A 24597-nucleotide genomic window follows, 5' to 3' on the forward strand; every position below is an offset into this window, starting at 1 on the left:
CTGCGACAGTTTCGCTGTCTGCAGCAAGAGCTAGGCCTCAGCGGTGCAAGTTGTTGTCCACATTTTTTGAGAGATTGGTCTCAAGAATCATCACGCTTCTTACTTTAAATAGTTGTCATGACGACTTGACACTGCTTCAGTGTCTGTTGAGCTGCCCTGGCCTATCTTGTTTTCTTAGATGGTTTTGACTTACTTCCTTACTTATTATGACGTGGGAAGTCTGACTACGTGAGACTAAGTGAGAACTGCTCTGACCGGCTTTCGGGATGATTGACGAGGATGATGTACATTCTTGTATACTAAAAGCTAGAACCTGTAAGTTTAACAAAACAAACCTACACGTCAATTAATTAAGTTAACGGGAAATTTGCAAGATGTATGTTGTTATAGGCAATGTATATATACTTGCATATACTTCTAATAGATCAAAGAACGGGAAAACTACTACCGAGTTGCACATACATTCGTGTTTGGCCATTCATACACGTACATTCACGAGTCATTGACTATACGTATATGTATATAGGTATTGACAGCACCAGAATCGTGTCACATTTTGAGAACATAGCCACCCAGCCAGCCACACAATAGACATGGAATCAAGTGACTTTAACTACTTTAGAACATTCTCGTTTCCAATGACTTAGTACCATATTGATAAAATAATTAGTGTGTGTGTGCGTGCGCATGCGCGCAAATTCGTACTTTAAGATGACAATGCACCAATGCCAATAGAAGGTGGCTCTACTATAGAAACAGTTTCCCCTACCATGAAAGCATCATAGTGAATGATGGAGGAGTAACAGTGGATGTAGAAAGTCGAATTTCTAAAGTTGTAGAGCATTTGGATGTTTGAGGTAACCAATACAGTATCTTTCAGAACTCTTAACTTATCAGTGACTACTAAGAAGGCTGTCTATACCGCTCTGTGGTCTTGTGAGTTGGAGTAGAGATGTTTGAGTCTTCTAGAATTCCTTTTTCTGTTCGATTTGTTTTGATTGGAATTCTTTTATGATTTTTGACTTAATTTCTTTTATTTGCCATTGAAGTGTGGACATGCATGAATTATTAAAGCCTTATGCATGAAGCAGTTCCTTTCATAATCGATGCATAAGAACTATATTAGGGGTGACAAAATACAAAAAGGAAAGATAGAATTACTCCTAAACAATTAACTTGCATGTGAGTTTGGTATATGAAAGAGTCACAGTGCGGACTTAGTGATGGAGTATTGTCTAAAATGGCCAGAATGGAACGAGAAAGACTACCAAAGATGTTATTGTTGGTAATTTGGAGAGCTAGAAGAGCCATGCCTTGAGACAAAGAAGAAGTGGCATGATGGAAAGAAACATCTGCTCTGTGGGCCACTGGAATTGTGAATAATTGGTATAGCACAAGATAGATCTCAGTGGCACACATTCTGCAATAAAGTAACTAGAAGTTAACGTAAGAGGTCCAATGATTGTGTGGCCAACAACAGAAGCAATGACCATCTTTGTCCCTGTGGCATTTTTTCTTAGAAACGGATATCTGACCGGACACAGCCAATCCTGTGATGATTTTATGAAATGCTCTAGTCATTTGCCCAGAGCTCTATACTCAGGGACATCGCTATCACTTACAATGGGCGGATTCAAGATTCAAGGGTCAAGGTGTGTGGTGTGTGTGTGTGTGCGTGTGTGTGTGTGTGTGTGTGTGTGTGTGTGTGTGTGTGTGTGAGAGAGAGAGTTTGGTCGTGTCAACCATTCGCTCCACCGAGTGTGTGTGTGCGTATGTGCGTGTGTGTGTGTGTGTGTGTGTGTGTGTGCGCACGCGCGCCCACACACACACACACACACACACGTGCATAGGCACTTTCATGGTGTATTTACTGCACCAGAGAGTCAGAAACGTGTGGGTATTTAGGGTTGACCACAGCAAGATTAGAATATTGTGTTTCAATATATATATATATATATACCAATCATCATCACCTATACTAATTGACATCTGAAACTATGCAAATACTTACTGCAGTTTAACTTCAATCTATGAATCTTGAGCAAAAACAAAAAAATCACTAGCAAGCTCAGCTTACAAATATCTCTTGTTCACGCACTTTCAGTAAATTTCAATAACTAGTACTTTACTGCTTCTCAGCTCTCTTCTTTTCTCGAGCAGCCTTCCTAGCTGCAGCTCGAGTTTCATAAGACTCATCTTCATTGTCTAAATCTTCTGGTAATTTCTGTTCTCTGACATTAGTGTTTGTGTCAGTGGATAATGACTCTGCAGTAGATTCATTAGCCACAACACCATTAGCAGGTGTATCGACATCTTCCTTTACTTCCAACAACTGAGAGCCTATTCAAAATATTAATATAAATTAATTTAGAACTTGCCAGTTGTTGCAGAGGAAAATGGTAATCTGAAATCAAAAAGCAATTCAAGAAGTAACTTCAAATTCCACAGTGGCGTACGCAGGGTTACCATATTAACCAGCCTAGAAGGACCGAGGCTCTTATTAGGACATCTCATACTATGTGCCTTTGTACAGTGCAGTTAGGGAATAAGGTAGAAGCCCGTGCAGGATCCAGACAAAGGAAAACATCACTGATAGCAACAGTTCTGATGAAAGTTTACAGCATTTCTACCTGATGCACAAAGCAGTTGTCATTGAAAGTATTTGCGAAGGAAGCAACTAAATCAGAATCAATAATATGACTACTAGTTAATATGCAAAGCATTTCTGGGGCGAGCCTCAATGAAAACAAGCAGATCGTGAGAATATGGGATGCAATGTGCTCGAGAAGAACCACTGAAACACCCGTTAACTACCTTGTGAAACACCTAAAGACAAGCTCAAGAAGTATAGAACTGCGCTGGCTGTCAATCTATTTCAATCTTTATGAGCTTGATTTTCCAAATCAAAAATTTCCTGGAGACAATATATATGTCTCAAGACAAATGACCTAGCCTAGAAGTATTCATAATAATTGCTAGCAATAAAGAAACCCCCAATGCGTAAGCCACTGTCCTGCAGATAGTTTTCTGGCATTGAAACCATGAACTAACCCAAACTAAATTTGTAAGCGCCAATATGTATAGCCCATGAGCTGCAACAGCTTAGCCTCGACACTAGGATTTCCTTTGCTTTCAGTGGTGCTTCCTTGAAAGGATAGCAACGTGGGTTAGATCGTGTGACGTTGTCTCATTTGCTTTATGGAGACATCATGTCTCTCACCCTCCTTGCTGTCCTTGCATGGAAGGACCACCAAAAGCAAAATGAAGCCTAGTGTCGAGGCACTTAGGTGTAAAGTGCAAGGGCACTACAGAGATTTACACAATTTCATTATAACAACAAAATCATCCAAATCATCAAGTTCAGCAACAACCATACAAAATCCACCTCAATCAATGGTTACAATCGTCTGTTCAAGTACAAAAATTCCTCAGCTTAGTTTTCAGCTACAAAATAATGTGACACTGTAAAGTCATAAAAATGTATTACAGTTATCCCTTTCCAAACGTTATTGTTACAGTTGGCATAACTACGAGGGACACGACGCCTCAATAATTCTCTAATATTTGTGATCAAGTGTCTTTTTTCCATATATATTTATCATTTATGCCATTATCCATAAACTGTAAATCAGCGGTAACTTTGTTCAATGACTGAGTGTCGATTAATTAATCATGCGCTCTTATAATCATGCTCGAACAGCCTGGTCATGCACTACAACCTAGAGACCTTTTCTCGAAATCATAATGCATTTTTGCCAAGAACTACATGAAAGAACAATTAGTAATCTATACAATATCATTCCAGCTTAAAGGGGAACTCTCACCAAATACTACAACTTGTTGAGAGAAAGATACAAGGCCTAGTAACTTCCTGTACGAAGCTTACAGTCCAGCCAGCCACATAAACAGACAATGGGCCGCAAGTTGTTCAGACAATTCCCCGTATGTAGCACGAAGTCTTACTCTCTGTCTTCGGTTGGAAGTATAACTACTTTAGATTTAATCATACCAAATGCTCTTAACGCAACCAAAATGAAGCGAGACATGATCTATGAACTAATCTAAAAGGGTCTCCTCTTGAGACGCCACAGTGTATTGAGACAGTCAATACTTGCGTGATAAGTTTGGGGTTCCAGTTTGCTTTAGTCAATAGATCACAACTTGACACCATATGTCTCACAATCCTTACCTTGAAAGTGCACAGGTATCAGTCTTCCTTGCTAACCAGCAATCACTTACACTCATGACACATACGGGTACTCAACATGCCCACAGGTAATTTCAATGCTTTATTACTTCGTTACGGTAAACGTCTGCAGTAAATGGTTACAAAGGGTTGTGTCATGAAGTGACAGCTTTCATATGAGAGATTGTTGATTTTGGTGAGAGTTCTCCTTCAATTCCCTTCCTATTTTTGTATAAAGTCCTTGGGTTCTTAAAATTTCCGCAATTATACCTGATCTGTATCTCCTGACAGCAATAGCTCTGAAAGATTTTCCTTTCTGGAAAAAATCACAACAAACTTGCAGTCTCCATTGGGAGACTGAAACGAGACCAGTTTTAGCACTTCTATCAATTGAGATAACACTCTCAGAATCCCTCTATACAGTGGTACAGATATAGATGGTAGACTTAATTTTCTCAAGGACACAGACTGTAATTGAAGTAAAGCTTACAAAAAGAAATGATACCTACTTGTTGCATACTTGTAACATTGTGGTACTTTCTGCACCTCAACCCATTCTTTTAATTCATCCAATAAATTAATTGATTTGTAGTTAATACCAATAAACTTAGGCGGTGTAGGTCACAAGCATGTGAAAGCAATACACCCTTTTTCATCAAGCCGTTGTGAATGTTCTAGATGGTTTCCTGAGTGCAAAGTACCCGGTAAAGACTTTTAGTATCGATAAGAGTTGTTTTGTTGAAGTTGTAGTCTTATTGGTGATTGCAGTCAAATTTGCATACGAGACACTTTTGGTCAAGTTTCTTCCTGTTTGCAGGTAAGTATGATTTGCTGACAGTCTTGGTCATGTAGTTAAGTAACACCGAAGTCATAAAGTACTGGATACCCCTGAAAACTATTCTGCCTTGGCAAGCAATAGCCTGATAAAGTTGCCACTCCCACATCATCAAGAACACAGAACCCTCCATGTTACCTGCAATCTGAACGGGATGTTTGCAATCCATAATTTACAGTGCTATATGAAGGTAGATACAGCTAGTAATATAAAGTTTGCTGCACTACAAACAGCTGTTTGAAAATTGTGTTATGCATGTGACTTGTTAGATGCCAAGTGTATGACGCCTACTATCTACCTACTCATTAGGATGTAGGACTGCAATGTAGGCAAAGAGGGTGAAATAAGTACGGGAATCATATGTATTTTAGTAGTGTAGCTGCATCATGTCTGAACGTCCAAGCACCAACCCTGGGTAATTGAAACAACACAAATGCAAACTTTGAACCTCCACCTGGTCAACTCCAGTTTGTCCAGAGATGTCAACTACAGCACGTTGTCAACCAGTAACAAACAAAGACAGCGCTACCTGCCATATTGACTGAGCACTTGTCTCCTAATGGTTGGCCATAAACTAAGCAATGCAGTGCAATTTGGTCTGATTCAGCTAATCATCTAAACACCTGAAGTACTTCTTATACATCATCACACTGACAGTAATGTAAAACACAATCTTGTTACACAATATCTTCAACATAATATTTCCATACAATTGCCTTTATCTGCAAGAGGATCTCACTTTAAAAACCTATCTGTCACCCACTGAAGCAGCAAGTGCATTAAAATTCATAACATTAGAACTTCTGTGTCTCAAGCTTGTCAAACAGATGCAAATTGAACATCTGACAGTGTGAGATGGCAAAGTGAAGTGGCTTCTTCAGAGGGTGCTCCGCTATGTTAAGACATGTCGTGACTCCTGGTCGATGTAAAACCTGTTTGTTCTATTCTCGGTACTTTGCTGTCCAGTGTAATGTGTATGTAGAGTCACACACACACACACACACACACACACACACACACACACACACACACACACACACACACACGCACACACACACACACACACACACACGCACACACACACACACACACACACACACACACACACACACACACACACATAATAGTTTGTGTGTGTGTATGTGTGCATGTGTGTGTGTGCTTGTGCATTTGCGTGTGTGTGTGTGTGTGTGTGTGTGTGTGTGTGTGTGTGTGTGTGTGTGTAGCCGGGTACAATAGGGAAGATCAGACTATAGTCTGAATTGTCTCTGGGTAAATAATTAATTAATTAACATATCAGCGGCACCACCACATCATCATCATCATCATTGACGATCATCAATAGTTCTCAAAACAATGACCTACAGTTCAATTCAGTCGCTATTTCGAATACTCTCAATAACTGAACAGCTCAAAATCTACTAATACTACAACTATTCACAAACACAGAATTAATCATGTATTTGACAGGTTTAAACTGTTGACAATTTCTGTACTCACTTAACAGAAAAACTGGAAGGCTAATAATTATCGTTAATGAAAACCTTTTTGCTTCTATTCCTATAACAGCATCCAAGCAATGAGAAATCTCGAAACTGCTGGCAGATCAAACATGTTATACATAAATATCAAACATGCTAGATCAAACTTCCTAATGTAGTAGAAGTAACAAGACTACCTCTTGACAGAAAGCCTATATACTGGCTATATAGAGTACGCATTTCAACTCAAGTCATCAGAGTACCGTAAAACAGCACAATTACAATATGTCCAAATGAATACAAAGAATGGGCAGAAACAATGGTAACAAAATGGCTTTGCCTGCATCATGGTATATATGACAAGTTGGCAGTCCGTTTGGAGCAAACGCAGAATACTTTTCAGGGGTAACCACGACTTTAAGACTTCCATGCCACTTAACTACATGACCAAGAAACTACATAAGCAAATCATACTCATTTGCAAACAGGAAGAAACTCGACAAGAGTCTCGTACGCAAATGTGACTAAAACCACCAATAAGACTACAACTTCCACAGAACAACTCTTATCGATACTGAAAGTACTTACCAGCTACAATGCGCTCAGAAAACCATCTAAAACGTTCACAATGGCTTGATGAAAAAGAGGCATATCATTTAGCATGTGTTCGTGACCTACACCACCTGAATAAACTAATGCAATTAAATTACTATGGTCCCCAATTTACAGGCAACTCTTTATGGCGCAGCTGTTAAATACAACAATACAGAAAGAACTGAAAACTTCATGACTACAAATACATGCATATTCAGTATTAATAAAAATATTACCAAGTTGTTACTAGAAATTAAAAGAACATTATACAGTAGAACCTCGCTAATCAAAACTTCACTAATTCGAATTCTCACTAATCCGAATTACCTTCAACTTCACTAATCTGAGCTTGAAACACCCTGTTCGGATTAGCGAGGTTCTAGTGTAACCGTATATATGCACATATCATTTCCCAAAATAATCACCTTTCAAATCACTTATCTCATCAGCAGTATTGGGATCCAATTCATCAACTGATGCATCAGTCACATCGACTTGATAGTTTCCACTCAGTTGTGGCTTTGATTTTGTATCGCATACTCTCACACCGAAGATACTGAGCAACACAGCAGGGCTACTAAACACGTGTGAACCAAACTGGTCAGCACCATTAGTATGAGCAGCTCGAGCCTAAGCAAATACACCACAGTATATACAATATCCAACTTTTGTAAAATGTCCATGGGTAATTACGTCAGTTAACTGATTTACTACACACAAGTGGAACAATGCACAAATTCTATAAAAACAATTTATGAACCAGTGGCTCTTGCACAACACACATAAACTGAATTATCATTGTAAACAACAATCAGTCCAGTAACGAGGGAAGAATGGCATAATGTGAGTACAGTGGAAATAGGGAACTATTTTGGCTTGGACAGACTGAGCATAAGTAGGACATTCTTGTATGGTGTTACATGTCTAATTAAGTGCCTCCACTACTGCAGCCATTTTTGTATGTAATTTTTGATAAACAACTTCCAAGAGAGAAATGGTGTTAAAGGAAGCTGAGATTTTCCCTGAATAAAGCATGCTAGTAGGTACCTAAGTTCATGAAATTACAGTTACACCATTGGCAAGGCCTTCACGTGCTAAGAGACAAGGTTTACACTATCATATGCATAAAGGTGGATGTTTTGTCCAAACTCGTCCCAAAACTGGTGCAGCTAGTATTCGGTCGAACAAACAACACATTTGGTGGGGCATCATCCTATGCCTACCGTTATTTTCCACACTGTGAGTATCAGCTATGCAGCTACGCTACCTGCTGGCATAAATGTCTAACCAAGTTTGCATGTACGTAATGCACATCACGTAAAATACCCATTATTGTAAGATCTGCATTGAAAAGAAAAAAGATTACTGATTTTACACAATCTTTAAAAATGTAGTAGATACGACTAAACATGCAAAACTTGTTGTCGAGTCATGAACACACCTCTCCCCTGATATTACATTGATAAAGTAATGAGTAAAACTTGTTTAGTCATATTCATTTCAGCTACAGTTGTGCGTGCATGCGTGAGTGTGTGTGTGTGTGTGTGTGTGTGTGTGTGTGTGTGTGTGTGTGTGTGTGTCTGTGTGCATACAACATTAAATTAATTTACTAACAACTAATCTTATCTGCCCGTGAGGAGAACGGTATGGTGGGCTAGTACAATAGTATATGACCCAAATTCAAAATGAGAAAGCCATATAACCTAACTGATGTTGTGCAACCTGAAGAATATGGTTGAAATGTTTAGCGAACAAATCTAGAATGATGTATTACACTATATCTTGTCAACTGCTACTAAATTTCTGAGTTGACATTAATATTAAGCGCATACTCAAGTATAGTACATTCGAATACATGCCTGACTATTTCAGTGATGTATAATGCAGACACACATACTATCCTTGCAAACTTTGTTCTCGACCCACCTTTCAATTCAATCATAAACAATCTATTAATCAATCATAACTATTAAATTAAGCAAATTTTAAAACTTACTCGGTGTGTTGCAATGCAGCAATTCAAACAAAAACGACAATAACTTATGTTAAGGTACTATACATCCAGTTTTCAGCATTTTCACAGTCATTTCAACTACATAATACAGTGAAGAAAATTAAACTTGCTGTATGTTTTAGCATAATCCTTTTACTATAAATCCACAAATTTTCGACCGCGACTATTTTCGTACATTTGACCAGAAGACCTTTCATACACATCTTGTTTTCATACGGGTTCTAACAAACGGTTTAGCTCAAGCTAGTACAGTAACTGTTTTATTCTACGTGGTCAGCATACACTTCTAAGCTAAAAGCAAAGTTGTATCCATGCTTAGCTCACAACAAAAATCAAAAGAACTACCACTATGCGTACCAAGGATCAAGTAGCAGCATCCGGGATCCAAAAAGAGGACATTGCTATGTCTGTATATCACAGTTGCAAATGATGGTGTTATGCAGCGAAAGCTGTAGATCGAGATCACTTAGCAGCTAAGCACAAAAAGAGAAGATATCACGTTTATGACTCCAAGACTAGGCTGACCATTGCCCGAGTCGCTAAAAAATGTCACTGTGGACTTATGAAGGCATGTACTTGTCTGCAAATATGTCTGAATCACAGAATCACAAAGTCACAGTTTGTGTTTAGAGTTGTTAGTAGTTAACCGACAGGCTGAGGAAATGATACAACTACGAGAAAAAGTTGTGGCAGACGCTTCTTTTTCTTGAACCAGCATTAGACGAAAAAGTGATGACTTGCATGCCTTGTGAGACAGCAGTTGCGTTGTCAACAGTGTTGGGGTGTTCATTAGGACTAATTCGAAAGGACAATCCATCATTGCTGCAAGAACATCAACTATCTGGTTCATCTTCTGTTGATGCCATTCTAAATGTCTGTCAAAGTCCTTTGACAAACAGGTTTGAGTTGAATGGCATCATAATGGTGCAAACTGGACATGTTGTACATAAATCCAGTGAATTGTTCAGTTGAATCTTGTGTTGTGGTACGGTACATCATCAACATTGCCAGTGGCGATTTGTAATAACAGTTTGTTATCCAAGAAAATTTTAGTGTGCATTTACAGTATTTGCACATGTGCATCACAGGATTGCATCTTTCTCTAAGATATAAGAAATACAGTGCCAGATAAAAGGATGCCGGCTGTTGACAGCCCTGACTTTGTCTCGACTTAATTAAAGCTGCCATCTTGAGTTACAGTTCAGAATACCTTGCCTTCAAACCTACCACATCCAGGTGTTTCTGCATACATTCACTCATGTCAAATTAATTGCTTGACATGGAGATAGAAGGTGATCCATGTTCAGTCGTGTCAAACAGCCGTTTGGTATGTTGTCATGAAATCAGAATAGCCAAGTTGAGATTCTGCATCAAATCAGAGAGTGCAGAAAGGAAGGCCAGTCAGTTTGAATAAAAAAATTCCTAAAATTTGATGTGTTTTATGTTTTCTTACGATCAGTATAGTTTGCATGCCTTTACCAGCTAATTTATCCTCTGTTTTACACATACAGTAACATGAAATTATTAAATGACATATAGCCGAACTTCAACATGATAAAAAATGTGTAGTGGTAAATAGGCAATGTACAGAATATAGGTCTATACTTTAATACATCTTTGGAACTGAGTAATATTAAATTTAGGGTTTGGTTTCAAGTGTACAGCTTGTGTACTCAAGTTGTCAAAGTGTTGAAAAATGGTTGGATAACCTAGCTCTTACTGTATTACTCCACCTAGAAGGGCAGGGACTCTTATTAGAACATTTGGTACTACATTACAACATCGATTATTTGGACTTCTCCAGAGACATGTTAAAAGTCCAGATAATCGAGTGTCGGTAATCAAAAGTTGATAAATATCAACTTAATTTCCTCCACTGTGCAAGATCACACTGTTTCCACACTTACAGCATATTAATGTCACTACAAGAGTCATCAACAGCTGCCTATTTATTAGATTCTTACGTTCTCTATTATGTATTCATTTGTGAAAGGCTGTACCTACAGCATATTAGTAGTACAAAATGAAATATACTATAATGCTTTATCTGGGAACGCATTGTCCAAGAAAGCAAAAAGAAGGGGGACACAGAATTTATCCGGATAATCAAGAGTCCGGATAATCAGTGTGGTTAGGGAATAGGGTAGCAGCCATAAAATTCTCTGTAGGATTGCAGATGCAAGATGACATCACTGAATGACATATTTCTGATTCTGATTTGGTTGCTTCCTTCACAATTAAATTTAAGTGACAACTGCTCTGTGCAGTTAGAAATGCTGCAAACTTTCATCAGAACTGTAGCTATCAATGATGTTTTCTTTTGCCTGTGATCGTCCAGGTAATTCCATGGCTTCTACCCTATTCCCTAACCACACTGTACAAAGGCACATAGTACCTACTAAGAGCTCCTGCCCTTCTAGGCGGGGTAATATCGTAGTTAGCTTGACTGTAATGACAAAATCATACAGCAGCTGTCAATTACTCTAACCTTGACAAGGTCAAGCAGCAGTTGTGTGATAATGTTCTCATCTTCTGCAAGTATAGCATCATGTGTAGAATCATCAATGTGACAGCCAATAGAACGTGCAGACTCCAGAGCAAGAACAAGATTATCAGTCTTGGCCTGCCACTTGCTTTCCTTGCTACCTGAAATTTATTAACAAGCAACTAATTATCTCATTTGCTACAAATATCTTTTGAATGTGCCCTGAGTGCATGCGTGTGTGCGTGCGTGTGTGTGTGTGTGTGTGTGTGCGTGTGTGTGTGTGTGTGTGTGTGTGTGTGTGTGTGTGTGTGTGTGTGTGTGTGCGTGTGTGTGTGTGTGTGTGTGTGTGTGTGTGTGTGTGTGTGTGTGTGTGTGTGTGTGTGTGTGTGTGTGTGTGTGTTCCCGGATGTGTGATGGCAGCACCCAGAGTTCGGTGAACTTCGTGGTTGCTTGCCATCAACAAGAACAGCGTACCTAGCAAACATATCAGGAGTGAAAAGTGACAACTCAAACGCTATCAGATTAACTTGAACTCAAAAATTTTCAAATTTTCTCGGTTTCAAGTCGAGCTGTCGGGCACAAAGGGAAGGTTACCCTTCAAACCTACAACTCACTGTCTACCGGTCGTCCCAATTATGATCGATCAATCAGTACAAACACGTTTTTACATGAAAGTGTGTGTACAGCCTGGACAATTTTACATTCACTCTAATCTTGTCGTATGTCTAATTCTTTTGTTCAGAATGTCAGAAACTTTAGATCGTTAAGAAGAAGGTAGAATTGACAAAATTGAAGAAAAGAGACAATTTGCCACAACTATACATCCTAAAACTTGATTACTGGTACAAAGAATGTTTGCCATATCATCGAGTATGTCGTTCCAGAATTCGACTTTGCACATGAACGTTCTCATCAAAGACATATTGTAAATAAATGCTGAACAAAAGTCGTGAAATCGTTGTTGAGTAGCAAGAAGAAGAAAGAAGTGTGTGTGTGTGTGTGTGTGTGTGTGTGTGTGTGTGTGTGTGTATGTGTGTGTGTGTTTGTGTGTGTGTGTGTGTGTGTGTGTGTGTGTGTGTGTGTGTGTGTGTGTGTGTGTGTGTGTTGAATATTGCGTGGTGGCGCCCAGAGTACATAGTGCTCTGTTCCTGTCTACATTCGTCCGGTCTACTCTAACATTTACCAACTATTGGATGCTCAGGTACGATCAGTGAGGAGCAAGGCACACATAAATTAAGGGCAATGCACAAGGGGACCATCTTTTATCGTGAGTCCAAGATGTCAATTTGATGGCTACCACTCACAGCAAACCTCTTCTGTACAACTGAGGAGGACTTAATTGCAACCCTCTCAGTTGCTATTTCATTCAGCACATACAGTAGAACAATGGTAATAAGTCGGAGATCTAAGCACTAACTTTCGATCAACATTGCCACGATTGGTGGAATAATGTGGTATCCGGCGTGGATGACTGGCGATGGCTGATGAAGACAAGAGCATGGATGGATGGCGAAGATGAGAGTGTACATGACTGATGAAGGCGGCAGCGTGGCAAGAGAAGACGAAGGAGGCAACTGTAGTTTCCTATTAAGATTACATCTATTGCATTTGAACTCTACACACCTGTTACCACTGTTCTCCGTATACGGGGGTGGCGTGGTCGCTGATGCAACAGCTCCCTATGTGGGATGGCATGACCAGTAACCTGGCAGCTGTATACATGGCATAGTGTGTGTGTGTGTGTGTGTGTGTGTGTGTGTGTGTGTGTGTGTGTGTGTGTGTGTGTGTGTGTGTGTGTGTGTGTGTGTGTGTGTGTGTGTGTGTCTACATATATTACAAAGTCTTAAAATATATAAATTCACAAAGAAACTAATAATTTAACAAAACTGCAAAGCATATGCTAAACTAAAAGCAAATGCTTTGTACCTTCCTCTTTGCTTAGAGCACGTTCATCAACAGTACCGCGCACAGATAGATTCACCAGCTTGCTGCAAACAAACATAACACATACAGCTGTTATTGGCCCAGTCTAAACCTAGTGTCAAAACGAGATCTCACCATAATAACAAGGGATCGGAGCAACTGTGGTACAATCCTTTTCCTGTAAGTGGGACAGGCAGAAGATGTTTCAGAGATTTTTGGCTACCAAGTTCTTTGTTAATGTATGTAGCCAATCCAACTCTGAGATCTTCAGTTGAAATCTGTACTGCTTGATCAGATGCACCTAGTGACACAAAATGTGTTGCAAGGTGACTGACAGAGTACTCCAAACTACAGACAACCATAATACTAAATGCAAACATGTACAATAATAACAACAATTACACAAAAATTGTCACAAACAACAACCACTATTTCTGTAGCTTCAGCTGACTTCTCCAATACTAAATATTTAAAATAATTGATCAACATATGACAACATGGTAACACAACTGCATATCGGAGAAAGAAGCATCTACTTGGTTGACTGTACTACCTATTCAGCAACATGATTTCCTCCTGCCTAAAGCTATCCGAAATCTGCTCAGACGTTGCTGTAGATACTCATCTTCATCCCCTTTCTGGAGAAAGTCTTGCCGTACTGCAAATTCTGATCATGAAGCACGCCTAGACGTATCTGCATGTGGAGTTTGGCGACGAGGTGAATGCGCATTTTTTTGACATTAGGGTCTTCTATCGTAACGCGTCAAGTTACCGACATACCAATCTCCAACAGATATACAAGAACCACAAACAAGAAAAACAACGTGAATAAGAAAAAAGAGTTAGAGAGATTGAAGGAGGAAGCTTCAATCCATTAGTATTTTCTTCAGCTGGAGGGATAGACAAAGCAGCTACCACATTTTTCAAGCATATAGCTAACATCATTTCAAACAATCAAAATACCTCTTATGCATAAACAATGTCTATAAGTAGATGCAGACTAAGTTTTGCTCTATTGCAATCAGCACTTCTGTCTGTTCGAGGGCCAAGATCAAATCTACATTGTCTGCTCAAATTAGACATGATGGACATTGTGCAGAGTGAGGCTCGTCTCGAGCTCACTCACTAAGTCTTTTCTGTTGTTCTTTTTACTTCACAATACTTTCTTTTAATCGCACTTGTTGTAGCAGTGTGTTGCCAGTATTGTTGTAGTTAAAGCTATTGATATCAATTAAGTAGCATATAGTAACACAGTTTGTTAAGCAATCTACGTACATCAATCTACACCTTACCTGTTGGATGTATCTCGTGCTTCTTGTATTGTGTTGGTTTAGACGTGGATACTGTTGCAGATCGAGAGCGTAAGTAGCTCTGGTCACTTTCTTGAATGACAAAGTACGCACATAAAATCAAAATATTGCATAAAACCCACACAACTGCTCCACTCATACCTTCCTCAACAGTACGAATTTTCTTCTCTGTTCTAGCCCTTGGAGTCCTTTCTTGTGACATCTCTTGCTTCATAGGCTTCAGTGGTTTGCCATATTGACCAGTTACTGCTTCCTCTGGTGATGTTTCGCTACATTGAGAATGCTAACATACATACATCCAGCTTGTCAATACATTCAGAAATAAACGTAACACTTTAATTAACTTAATTACTGTTGTCTTTTTTCTGTTAGTTGGCTGCAACTGTACTTTTCCAACCCAACTTCCAACATGGCTTTTCACAGGAGTTTGTGTTTCCTTAGGAGATAGTCCCTGCCAAACACCATGTTATATAAACTATTCAACATTTTATACTCTTACAACTAAACACTAATAGTATTCAAATAGTACATAGAAACATGTCCAAACTGCAACAACACGCCTCCTTAATAGACTCCTGTATATGCGACACGTCAAAAGTATACGTACATTAAACTGCACCTTTGTGTAGCATGATGCAGTAATGATGCAGCATGTATACACCTCAATTACTTACTATGCCTGCCATAGGCTTATGCTGAGTAACCTAATTTCTTAAGAATAGTAGAAGACACACACACACACACACACACACACACACACACACACACACACACACACGCACGCATGCATGCACACATGCACGCACGCATGCACGCACGCACGCACGCATGCATGCACGCACGCACGCACGCGCGCACACACACACACACACACACACACACACACACACACACACACACTGAGACTGAACAATGTGTTACTAGTCAATATCACGTCTCTATAATCTACAAACTAATACAACACAAGAAGCTACACATTATGACAAGCAAAATTCGTTAAAATGTAAGTAGTGCAACTGTACAGTACAGTAGCTTTTTTGAGAACCAAAATGCTACTCAGTTCAACTGGCAACCCATGCATAAACCATACTGACCATTGGTATAATGAATAAACACGTGGTAAACTCACAAGAAGTCTTTATAGAAAACTACATATTGGTCTTGCTGGTCTGAGTAAAAGGCACCAATCCTGTATGTGTTAAACTAGCTGATGACACTGTCTACTTATGTACCAATGATACAGTGTTTTAAAATGTGATATACACAATCTCACAAACTGTAAACCATCAAAATAAAACAAGTCTATTACAAAGACCCTAACTATGAACGCTCACTAACGCAACCTCAACCATGTTTGCACAAGCATTGCCAAGTGCAGTGGTGTAGATACTGTAAAATGCTGCTGTGTGGATTCGTGCAAGCAAATATGTCATTTTTGTCAGATGGACAAACTTCTGAGGTGCCTAACTCAATTAGACAGAACCTTACCTAAAGGGAGCCTGTCCTGTACTCACAAAAACCGTACAGTTTAGAATGCTTCAGAGTGTCAAAAAATCGTCACTTAACAGAACTTGCCCTTCTGCACCAGAAATGATTGATAAACAAGGATTGAGTTTCCTTCTTGGGACCGCTTGGCAATCTTTCAAAGTCACCTTAGACAGTTAAATAATAAAATTTTGAAAGTGGATTCCATCTTAAACTGAGTAGTATACACATATACCTAAGGCCTGTTCTGGAATACTCTATTTGAATTTGCAGTGAATTGCTAAGAATCCACTACTATACAAATTCCTGGCTAAGAGTTCTCACAGTGTTAGGGCACATTCGATTTGCAGTTCTGGCAGCTAGAACGCTCGTTCGGTTTAGTTCTGAAACTGTTCGAACTGATTCTGACAGTTTCATTGAAGGAGCTGGAACTGCTAAAACTGGTGGCATGCTCTTTGGTCTGAAAGTTCGAGGCTACAACTAACATGCCTCTTTTCTGAAAAGTCCTGGTGCACTATTTGCAGACAGCAGTAGGGTAGGTGTACCTAATTGTGGACACTCCCCGGTAATTTGAATTACAATCGCTGTTTTCTCTGGTAGACTGCATGAAAAGACAGGGAAACATGTCCAATATACGCACCAATGTCTAAGCTTCGTAAGGGTACCTGTATGACTAGAATCGCACAACGTGAGCTACTGCACTAGCACAATATACGGGATAACGTCTGTCAACAGCCCGGACGCAGTGTGTATCCTAATTGTGGACATTTTTTCTCCGTCACAGAAAGCGACTGAGTCTGAGTAACAGCTGGACTAGATACCTGAACGGTTGCCTCACTCGCTGGTATTTTGGGCAGCAATCAAAACCAAGTTCTGTGGTCTATCACCTCTGTAAAATTGTGTCGTGCCTTTCAAAGTTTGCAGAAACTAAGTGTTCTGTGTATGATACAATGCAGGAGACAATCAATCATGTTTGGATGAACGTCTGAACTATATAAACTGTGTTCTAGCATCTTTTTGCTTTGCTGGTGAAGCCGATTATTGATATCAGACAAAGTAGTTTTGACCTTCCACCTATCCTAAATGAGTTTGTAGGTTTGCATTTTGTGTCTTCTTGTTGCCATGTCTAGTAGCAGTGAAGACAGTCAACTTCTGACTGGATTACTAATGTCGTTGATATTGACATTCCACTTACTTTGTTCGTTCTCATTTCATACCCTATTGTGGCCAGATGTAGTAGTAGCAGTGAAAACAGCTAGATTGTAAGCGGATTACTGATGTCTAGATCTAGTATACGTGAAGATATTCAGGTGTTTGCTGAACTGGAAATAATGTTCGCTCCATGCTCCATGCATGTTACAGTCAATGTAACTAGGCTCAAAACTCTACCAAGGTACTCAATAATTGCTTAACCAACGTCAGAGCACTTTTCTTGATCCAAAAAAGGTCGATTTGTATACTTCGAATTCGTGGATGCGATGGAAGGAACCTTGTAGGTGCTAGCCGTTTCGCAGGTGAATCGTGGTGATACACCACAGAACATGGTTTTGATTGCTGCCCAAAATACCAGCTTGTAAGGCAACCATTCAGGTGTCTAGTCCACCTGTTACTCAGACCCAGTTGCTTTCTGTGGCAGAGAAAAATGTCCACAATTAGGATACACCCCCGTTTGGGCTATTCACAGACGTTATCCCGTATATTTTGCTAGTGCACTATCAGACATCGCGCGATTCTAGTCGTACAGGTATTGTTCCAAAGCTTAGACACTGGTGCGTACATCGGACATGTTTCCCTCTCTCTCTCTCTCTCTCGCTCTCTCTCTCTCTCTCTCTCTCTCTCTCTCTCTCTCTCTCACTCTCTCTCTCTCTCTCTCTCTCTCTCTCTCTCTCTCTGTTGCAGGTTATTAGAGAAACAGCATTTGTAACTCAAATTACCGGGGAGTGTGCACAATTAGGTACACTTATCCTGCTGATATTTTCATGAGTTCTAATGCTCCCATTGAGGAAGATCGGAGTCCATCACAAGGTCAATTAGTAACAAGAGACGCTGTTAGGTTAAGTCGCTGTGGTAGTTGATGAATCGGCAACTGATGAAGCCCTAGTAGGCATTGACAATGTTTCTGTTAGCAGTCCCAGTTCACAGAGCAGATTTTTTGTTCGATTTAGTTCTGGTTCTGTCAGTTCCAACAGTTCCGACACGCCTTCATTTTCAGTTCTAGAACTGCAAATTGAATGCGACTTTAAATTCTTATAGTTGGATAGCCGATCTTATCGCTGTGGATACATGTTTGCAATACATTATGGTTGCTAGTACAACCTTAATTACATCCATTAGCAATGCTTATGGTAGAGAAGCACTGTAATTAGAACAGTTACAGTATCTATATTAAAAAGACTTGTAATAATTATTGTGTCCACAACAAAATCCTAATTAGTATTTCCATATTTCATCTCTTGAGAAATAAATGATTGCCGGTAAGAATAGTGCTTTTTTGATAATTATGATAATGATAATGATGAAAAATTATAAAGCTAATACAGAAACTAAACAAATACATAATAAATTAACAACAATATAGACTTAGTCACTACAATATATGCAGCAACTTAATTACCTTCAGTTCTTCCCTGCTAGTTTGTCTGAGAATGACTTTCCCATACGGATTTTCAGTCGATTTCTTAGAAGAAGGAGACTTTATTTCATCCTTCTTGCTATTCACTTGTCGTAATTTTACATGACCAAATGAGGGCTCTGTCTTAGACTCAATTGGTTTGGTTGGATTATTACTCTTTCTTTGAGATTTCTTCAACATTGACTGCCCAAACGGTGCCTTTTCCTGAGACTCTCGAGACCGGGAGGGACTCAATTTTGGTCGCTCTGAAGGCATAGTCTTTCGTCGAGTTGGTGCCCGAGGAGTATCAGGAAAGTCACTGTCCAAAATTGACTTCTCGGGTTGATCTGTCTTTGCCGGTAGATCAACGTTAGCCTTAGAAGAACTACCAGCAGCCGGACTAAGTTCCTCTTCATTAGTCCTTGCCTCAGCAATCAGTGCATTACCACTTGCCACTTTATCTCTACTTTGAAGCTCCTCATCTAAACATTCATTTTGTTTTGTAGACTCTGAACAACCAGAAATTTCAGTTTGAGAAGGCTCGAGCTTTCCAAACTCCTTCCTTCTTTGATGCTGTTCCAATGGCTCTGAATGCTGCACAATGACAAAAATCTCACTTAGCACAAGAGCCATACACAATTAACAACATATCCCAACTGAATCTACAGTACATTACAACAGTCTCATGAATCATGCATGAGATTTGACCATTTTGATAGTGGAAAAAAGCACCAAATGATTAAACACTAGGAAAGGGTGTGCAAGCCCTGCTAAAAATCCTATTACATAAAAACATGATCTGGTAACAATATAAACTTTATCTACTAGATTAATAAGCTCAGAGCGTAAAGGAAGGACACCACAGTGAGTGGTGGTTGCTTTTCGCAAAGCAGACCATAAGTCAACCTTCCTGAAGTCTACCGTATTTGTCCGCATTAATGCCCTGGGCCCAGATGCTATTTTGGTTCCAGGCATATACATGTTTGCAAAACGCTGCCATTTGACCAGTCATTATCTAAACAATCAAAGACAGAAATACCACAAATGCCTGCAATTAACAACTGCAAGATTAAAGGTACTGGCATCCGTACAGCATCGGCATACACACAGTAACTAAGCACTAAGCTAGACTAGCAAACCCTGTCAACAGCATCGTTATCAGTATATATAATTGCAATGAAGAAATGAGTCTAGCAGTAAGCACTTTTTTCACTCAATACTGACACTATTTCATCAAACGCAAACAGACGCAGACGGATGTTCTGCAGACACCATTTTGTTTATTCTGCACATGCATAATCTACTTGGGCATGGGCATATACTTGAGCATGGGTGTTTTGGGGATAGAAAGTTCTGACCAGCTGGACATGGGCGTATGTACGGGTACGGGCGTTGTTTTGGTATGGGCAACATTACGGGCAGATATGGTATATATTAAAACAAAAAAAGATTAGAACAATGATTGTCTAGTGGTACACAGTTGCAATCATCTAAATAATCAAATATAGCCTGTGTATTTACTGTACAATTTCTGCTAGCCCTGTTTATATCATGGTAATAACTATACTATTTTCTCCTATTCAAAGATTATACTGGTCAGCAAGACAATGTATACAGTTGTTAATTTTTGTAGTTGATTACAACAGAAAACTAATTTGCAAGCTAATAATTAACAAAACCCAGAAATTAGCCTATTTGTAAAGTACTCATGACACTAGCATATATAAAACACACACGAGGTACGTAACAATTACATGAAGCCGATTACACTATTGTGTATTTCCCAAGTAGAAATAAGGCTGAGCAGTGTTCTCCCCAAGATCTTTTAGCAGAGCGAGCAGCTCTGCCTTATTCTAAGCAATTAAGCTTTTAGTTTAATTAAGTAGATCATCCAGATGCCAAGACTTGAGAATCTCAAAGTAAGCTAATTAATTAAGTAAGACAGTGGGTTGCATCTAGTACCTCATTTACACTGACAAGACAAATGAGGACCAGCCACCCATTCGAGTATTCCTGCAGGGTGTAAATTGTTCACCGATCCAGCACGCTTGTAACTTACTACGAGGTTACGAACTGGCCAGATAGGCATGTTTATAATCACATGTCTGTCACGTGTCTTAATACTGTACGTATAAAACATGGACGCTAGAGGGGTTGCTTTGTGTGTGCTCTTGTTTAAAATACCGAAAGATATAGTGTGGCGGATAAACTGGTGCAAGAGACTGCAGCTATCACTGGCACGTTAGACTGGGCACAGCAGCACCAAGCTGGCACGGTCCGGCCCATTCGAATGTGCCAGTGTAAACAGGGTATTATTGTGCGGAAGACCAACACTTGTACATGCAGCCCCTAACCACGCTTTCGCAGCTAGTGTTCACGTGCAAGTAGGTACACATGTCAGCGAAGTGCACGTGTCATGTTGGCGTCGCAGAGAACTATTGAGTCTTTCTTCATGAGCAACGCTGTCAAAAATAAAAACAGCTGCATTGTTGAAAGAAAAAAGTGGCAACTGATGAAGCCACTAGCATTGTGTGAAGTGGGCGTGGCATCAGTAACGCCCACTTCAGGGAGTATCCCACTCTGCCTTTTAAGATTTCTGAGGAGAACACTGCAAGCCAATATGACAAATCGTTTACAGCCTAGTCCCAATATCCTAGGCATAAGCATACAAAATTAGCTATTAATTCATAATTATATAAGCTAACGGAAACATAGTAAATGCACTGTCTACAACATACTGTCTAGAGCACCAGGAGGCACTGGCCTCCCATTGCAGTATTCATTTGGAGGGTGTGTTTAGTCAATTTCAAAATATTGTATTCAAGATTTAAATCCTGGCAGTTGGTCTAATGTCCTGGGAATACGCACAAAAATAAGCTATCTATACATATAAAAGAGAGCTGAGTGTGTGTGTGTGTGTGTGTGTGTGTGTGTGTGTGTGTGTGTGTGTGTGTGCGCGCGCGCGCGCCTGTAACAACCTCCAAGATGGCGAGTCGCAGTGCCAACAAATTTTGTTTGTGCACGCCAAACCGAGTAAGGTAGACAATCAAGATGTTGTCTTCCAGAGTTTTCTTGGGATGCAATTTCTCGCTGATTAAACCTACCTACTCGTGCTCAAATTTTCTAAAACGACGCATCAAATCTCCACTAAATCCGAAAGGCCCATTCCTGACCTTGAACTGTATAGTGCACACAGAGTGTGCTATATATTGCCCGTGACATCAATAAAACCAAGATTTTTTGAGTATATTAGGGTTCTTAAGAAATACAGATACCTTTGTTTGCCTGTAAATGCATGTCGAATAGCTGCCACGTTCACTACACCTGTTCCGTGAAACGGCAGCAGTATCTTCAAGGTGACAACATCCCATGGTAATGTCAAAAAAGCTACAAGAGTAGTGCTACACATGATTTGGTCAAACATATCGATACGGGAATCCGGCTATCCAAGATTTTGCACTGTCTCCACCCTACAAGCAGTTTAGTGTTACTGTATAAATGAGAATGTGTTGTCTGCACCCAATTTCTAAAGTGTATGTGATGCTCATTAGCCATTCTTGGCACATTTGATAACCAATATTTATTTTGCCTGCGTGAAGAACAGGCAAGTCAGCTAGCCAACATATAATATGATCTAATTAAAACAAAATGCAAAGTAATACTGTAGTGGCCTACTGTCTAGAGTACCTAGGCACGACCCCCCTAGTCCAGTCCCCCTAAGTCGTTTGGAGAGCATGTTTAGTCCATTCAAATATGCCATTCAAGACTCAAAACCTGGCAGGTGATCGAACAACAATGAAGTGACAATGCTTCATACCACCAAAAATGCTAGCAACTGATACTCTGTTCTAGACCATGCCAAGTAGACCAAGATGTAATTGAACTGTTTCACAAATTGATGACCACTACCACTAAATTAAAAGTTGTTTTGATAATACAATATACCAGACCAAGCACCACAAATATTTTTAGCCCATGACTCCATAAAAGGAGTATCATGTGAGCATGTCAACATCAAACTACTGTTACAATACAAATAAAACTTTGGGCATCACGACAATTCTTCCTAACTTCTTTTAGACAGACTTATTATCCTTGACATAAGGCAATTAACACGGTTCTCAGTTTACAGGAGCAAGTACACACAGATTGAAAAAAATCCCTTCACTATACATATGAAATAATTATCCTCCACATGAATACTAGAAATGTCTGCACAGCTAAGCTGTAAGACATCCACTTCAAAAAGTGGATTTTATTAGTACTGTAATATACCATCTGCTGGTTCTCTCTTTGGTCTAGAGAACATTCACCAGACAAATGGGTTGCTGTGTGCATAACCACCACTCTACATATGTAGCCACAACTACACATAGCCACCACTATCCATAAAATTATCCCTCTGGTTTAGTTATTAGTAGTCCCACGACTCGCTCCTCAAATCTCCTACCTTCTCTTGTTGACAGAAACACTAATCAGTAACACATACAGACTCATAACAAACGACAAACAGTCGGGTTCCACTCTACTAACAAACAATCTACACCTCCCCCAGACTAAACGCAACCCTCCTGCCCAGTACATTGCTTTGAAGAACAAGGAATTCTACCGTCTGGTCGCTTCTCTGATGCCTTGCCACTTCAAGCGCTTCTTGAGGTTTCAAAACGCCTTTCTTCACATCTCGCAAAACTTTCCTCAGTGCAGCCCTCTCTTCGTAGCTGGACGCTTCTTCGAGCTGCTCAGAAGTAATACAAGAATTCAAACGTTCATGTTTATAGAGAGACGTCGCACTACGACTTACCAATCTTTGTAGCTCTACTAGTTCAACATGCCGGTCGGTAGACATAACTTACCGCAAACTTATCCGGGATCTCTTCAGTAAGCATACACTTGCTGTCAACACCTTGAGACATGCAAATGGCATTCGAGGCTAATAATTTTATTGCCTGTAGTTACAGCTTTGGTTTCGTTTATATAGTGTTGTGCTCATGCACGTACACGTTTGATGTGATATGATAGACTCAGCTGACAATTAACTAGACCAACTCTAGCAGATTACAGCTAGAATCGATATCATAGATCAATAAACAAACGCTAATGACAACTGAGACTCCAGTCTCTAGACACTAAAAAGTTAATCCGACCATTAATTAAATTCTGCTACAGATATATCTAATGTTGTGTGTGTGTGTGTGTGTGTGTGTGTGTGTGTGTGTGTGTGTGTGTGTGTGTGTGTGTTTGCGCGCACACATTTGGATCAGCGACTTCTGTTGTGATATATTCTGCGTGCAGGAATGTCAAGGAAATGCAAAGGTCTATAGATGGACCTTGAAACTTAATTGGTACAAAAATTCTCATCCAATCAGCAGCCCAGAATAGCCAGCTGCACCCTTGCACTTCAAAGCCATCATTTGGATTTCAATACCATCAATCTGACCCATTAGGACTGCATGAACAAGAACTGCTTGAAGGCCAGAATCTCTAGAAAGACATCAATTACAGTGCAAAGAAGAAGCTTCTGGATGTTTTTCTTGTAGTGTGTCTCTCACCATCTTACATGAGCCATGCATTCTCAGCACGTTAGTCCACCCATAAAACACCACAACTGGATTCATCAGAAAGAAGTCGTTCTGCTGCTTTTACATCATCTCTCTTCATATACAATTCGCAAAC

General features: G+C 39.7%; 1 protein-coding gene across 1 annotated transcript; it reads right to left on the minus strand.

Annotated features, from left to right (window-relative positions):
• Positions 1 to 1922: 1922 nt before the first annotated feature.
• LOC134176948 (uncharacterized) lies at positions 1923 to 23864 on the minus strand. The gene is made up of 11 exons (XM_062643638.1): positions 23726 to 23864; positions 23534 to 23659; positions 18928 to 19518; positions 15181 to 15279; positions 14970 to 15111; positions 14811 to 14900; positions 13654 to 13819; positions 13522 to 13583; positions 11599 to 11756; positions 7522 to 7726; positions 1923 to 2340 (listed from the first exon to the last, which is right to left on the minus strand). Exons 1-11 carry the CDS (start codon positions 23768 to 23770, stop codon positions 2126 to 2128), a joined length of 1899 nt encoding a protein of 632 aa, XP_062499622.1. The 5' UTR covers positions 23771 to 23864; the 3' UTR covers positions 1923 to 2125.
• Positions 23865 to 24597: the final 733 nt, after the last annotated feature.

The sequence above is a fragment of the Corticium candelabrum genome, chromosome 3 (genome assembly GCF_963422355.1).
Source record: "Corticium candelabrum chromosome 3, ooCorCand1.1, whole genome shotgun sequence".
Lineage (NCBI taxonomy): Eukaryota > Metazoa > Porifera > Homoscleromorpha > Homosclerophorida > Plakinidae > Corticium > Corticium candelabrum.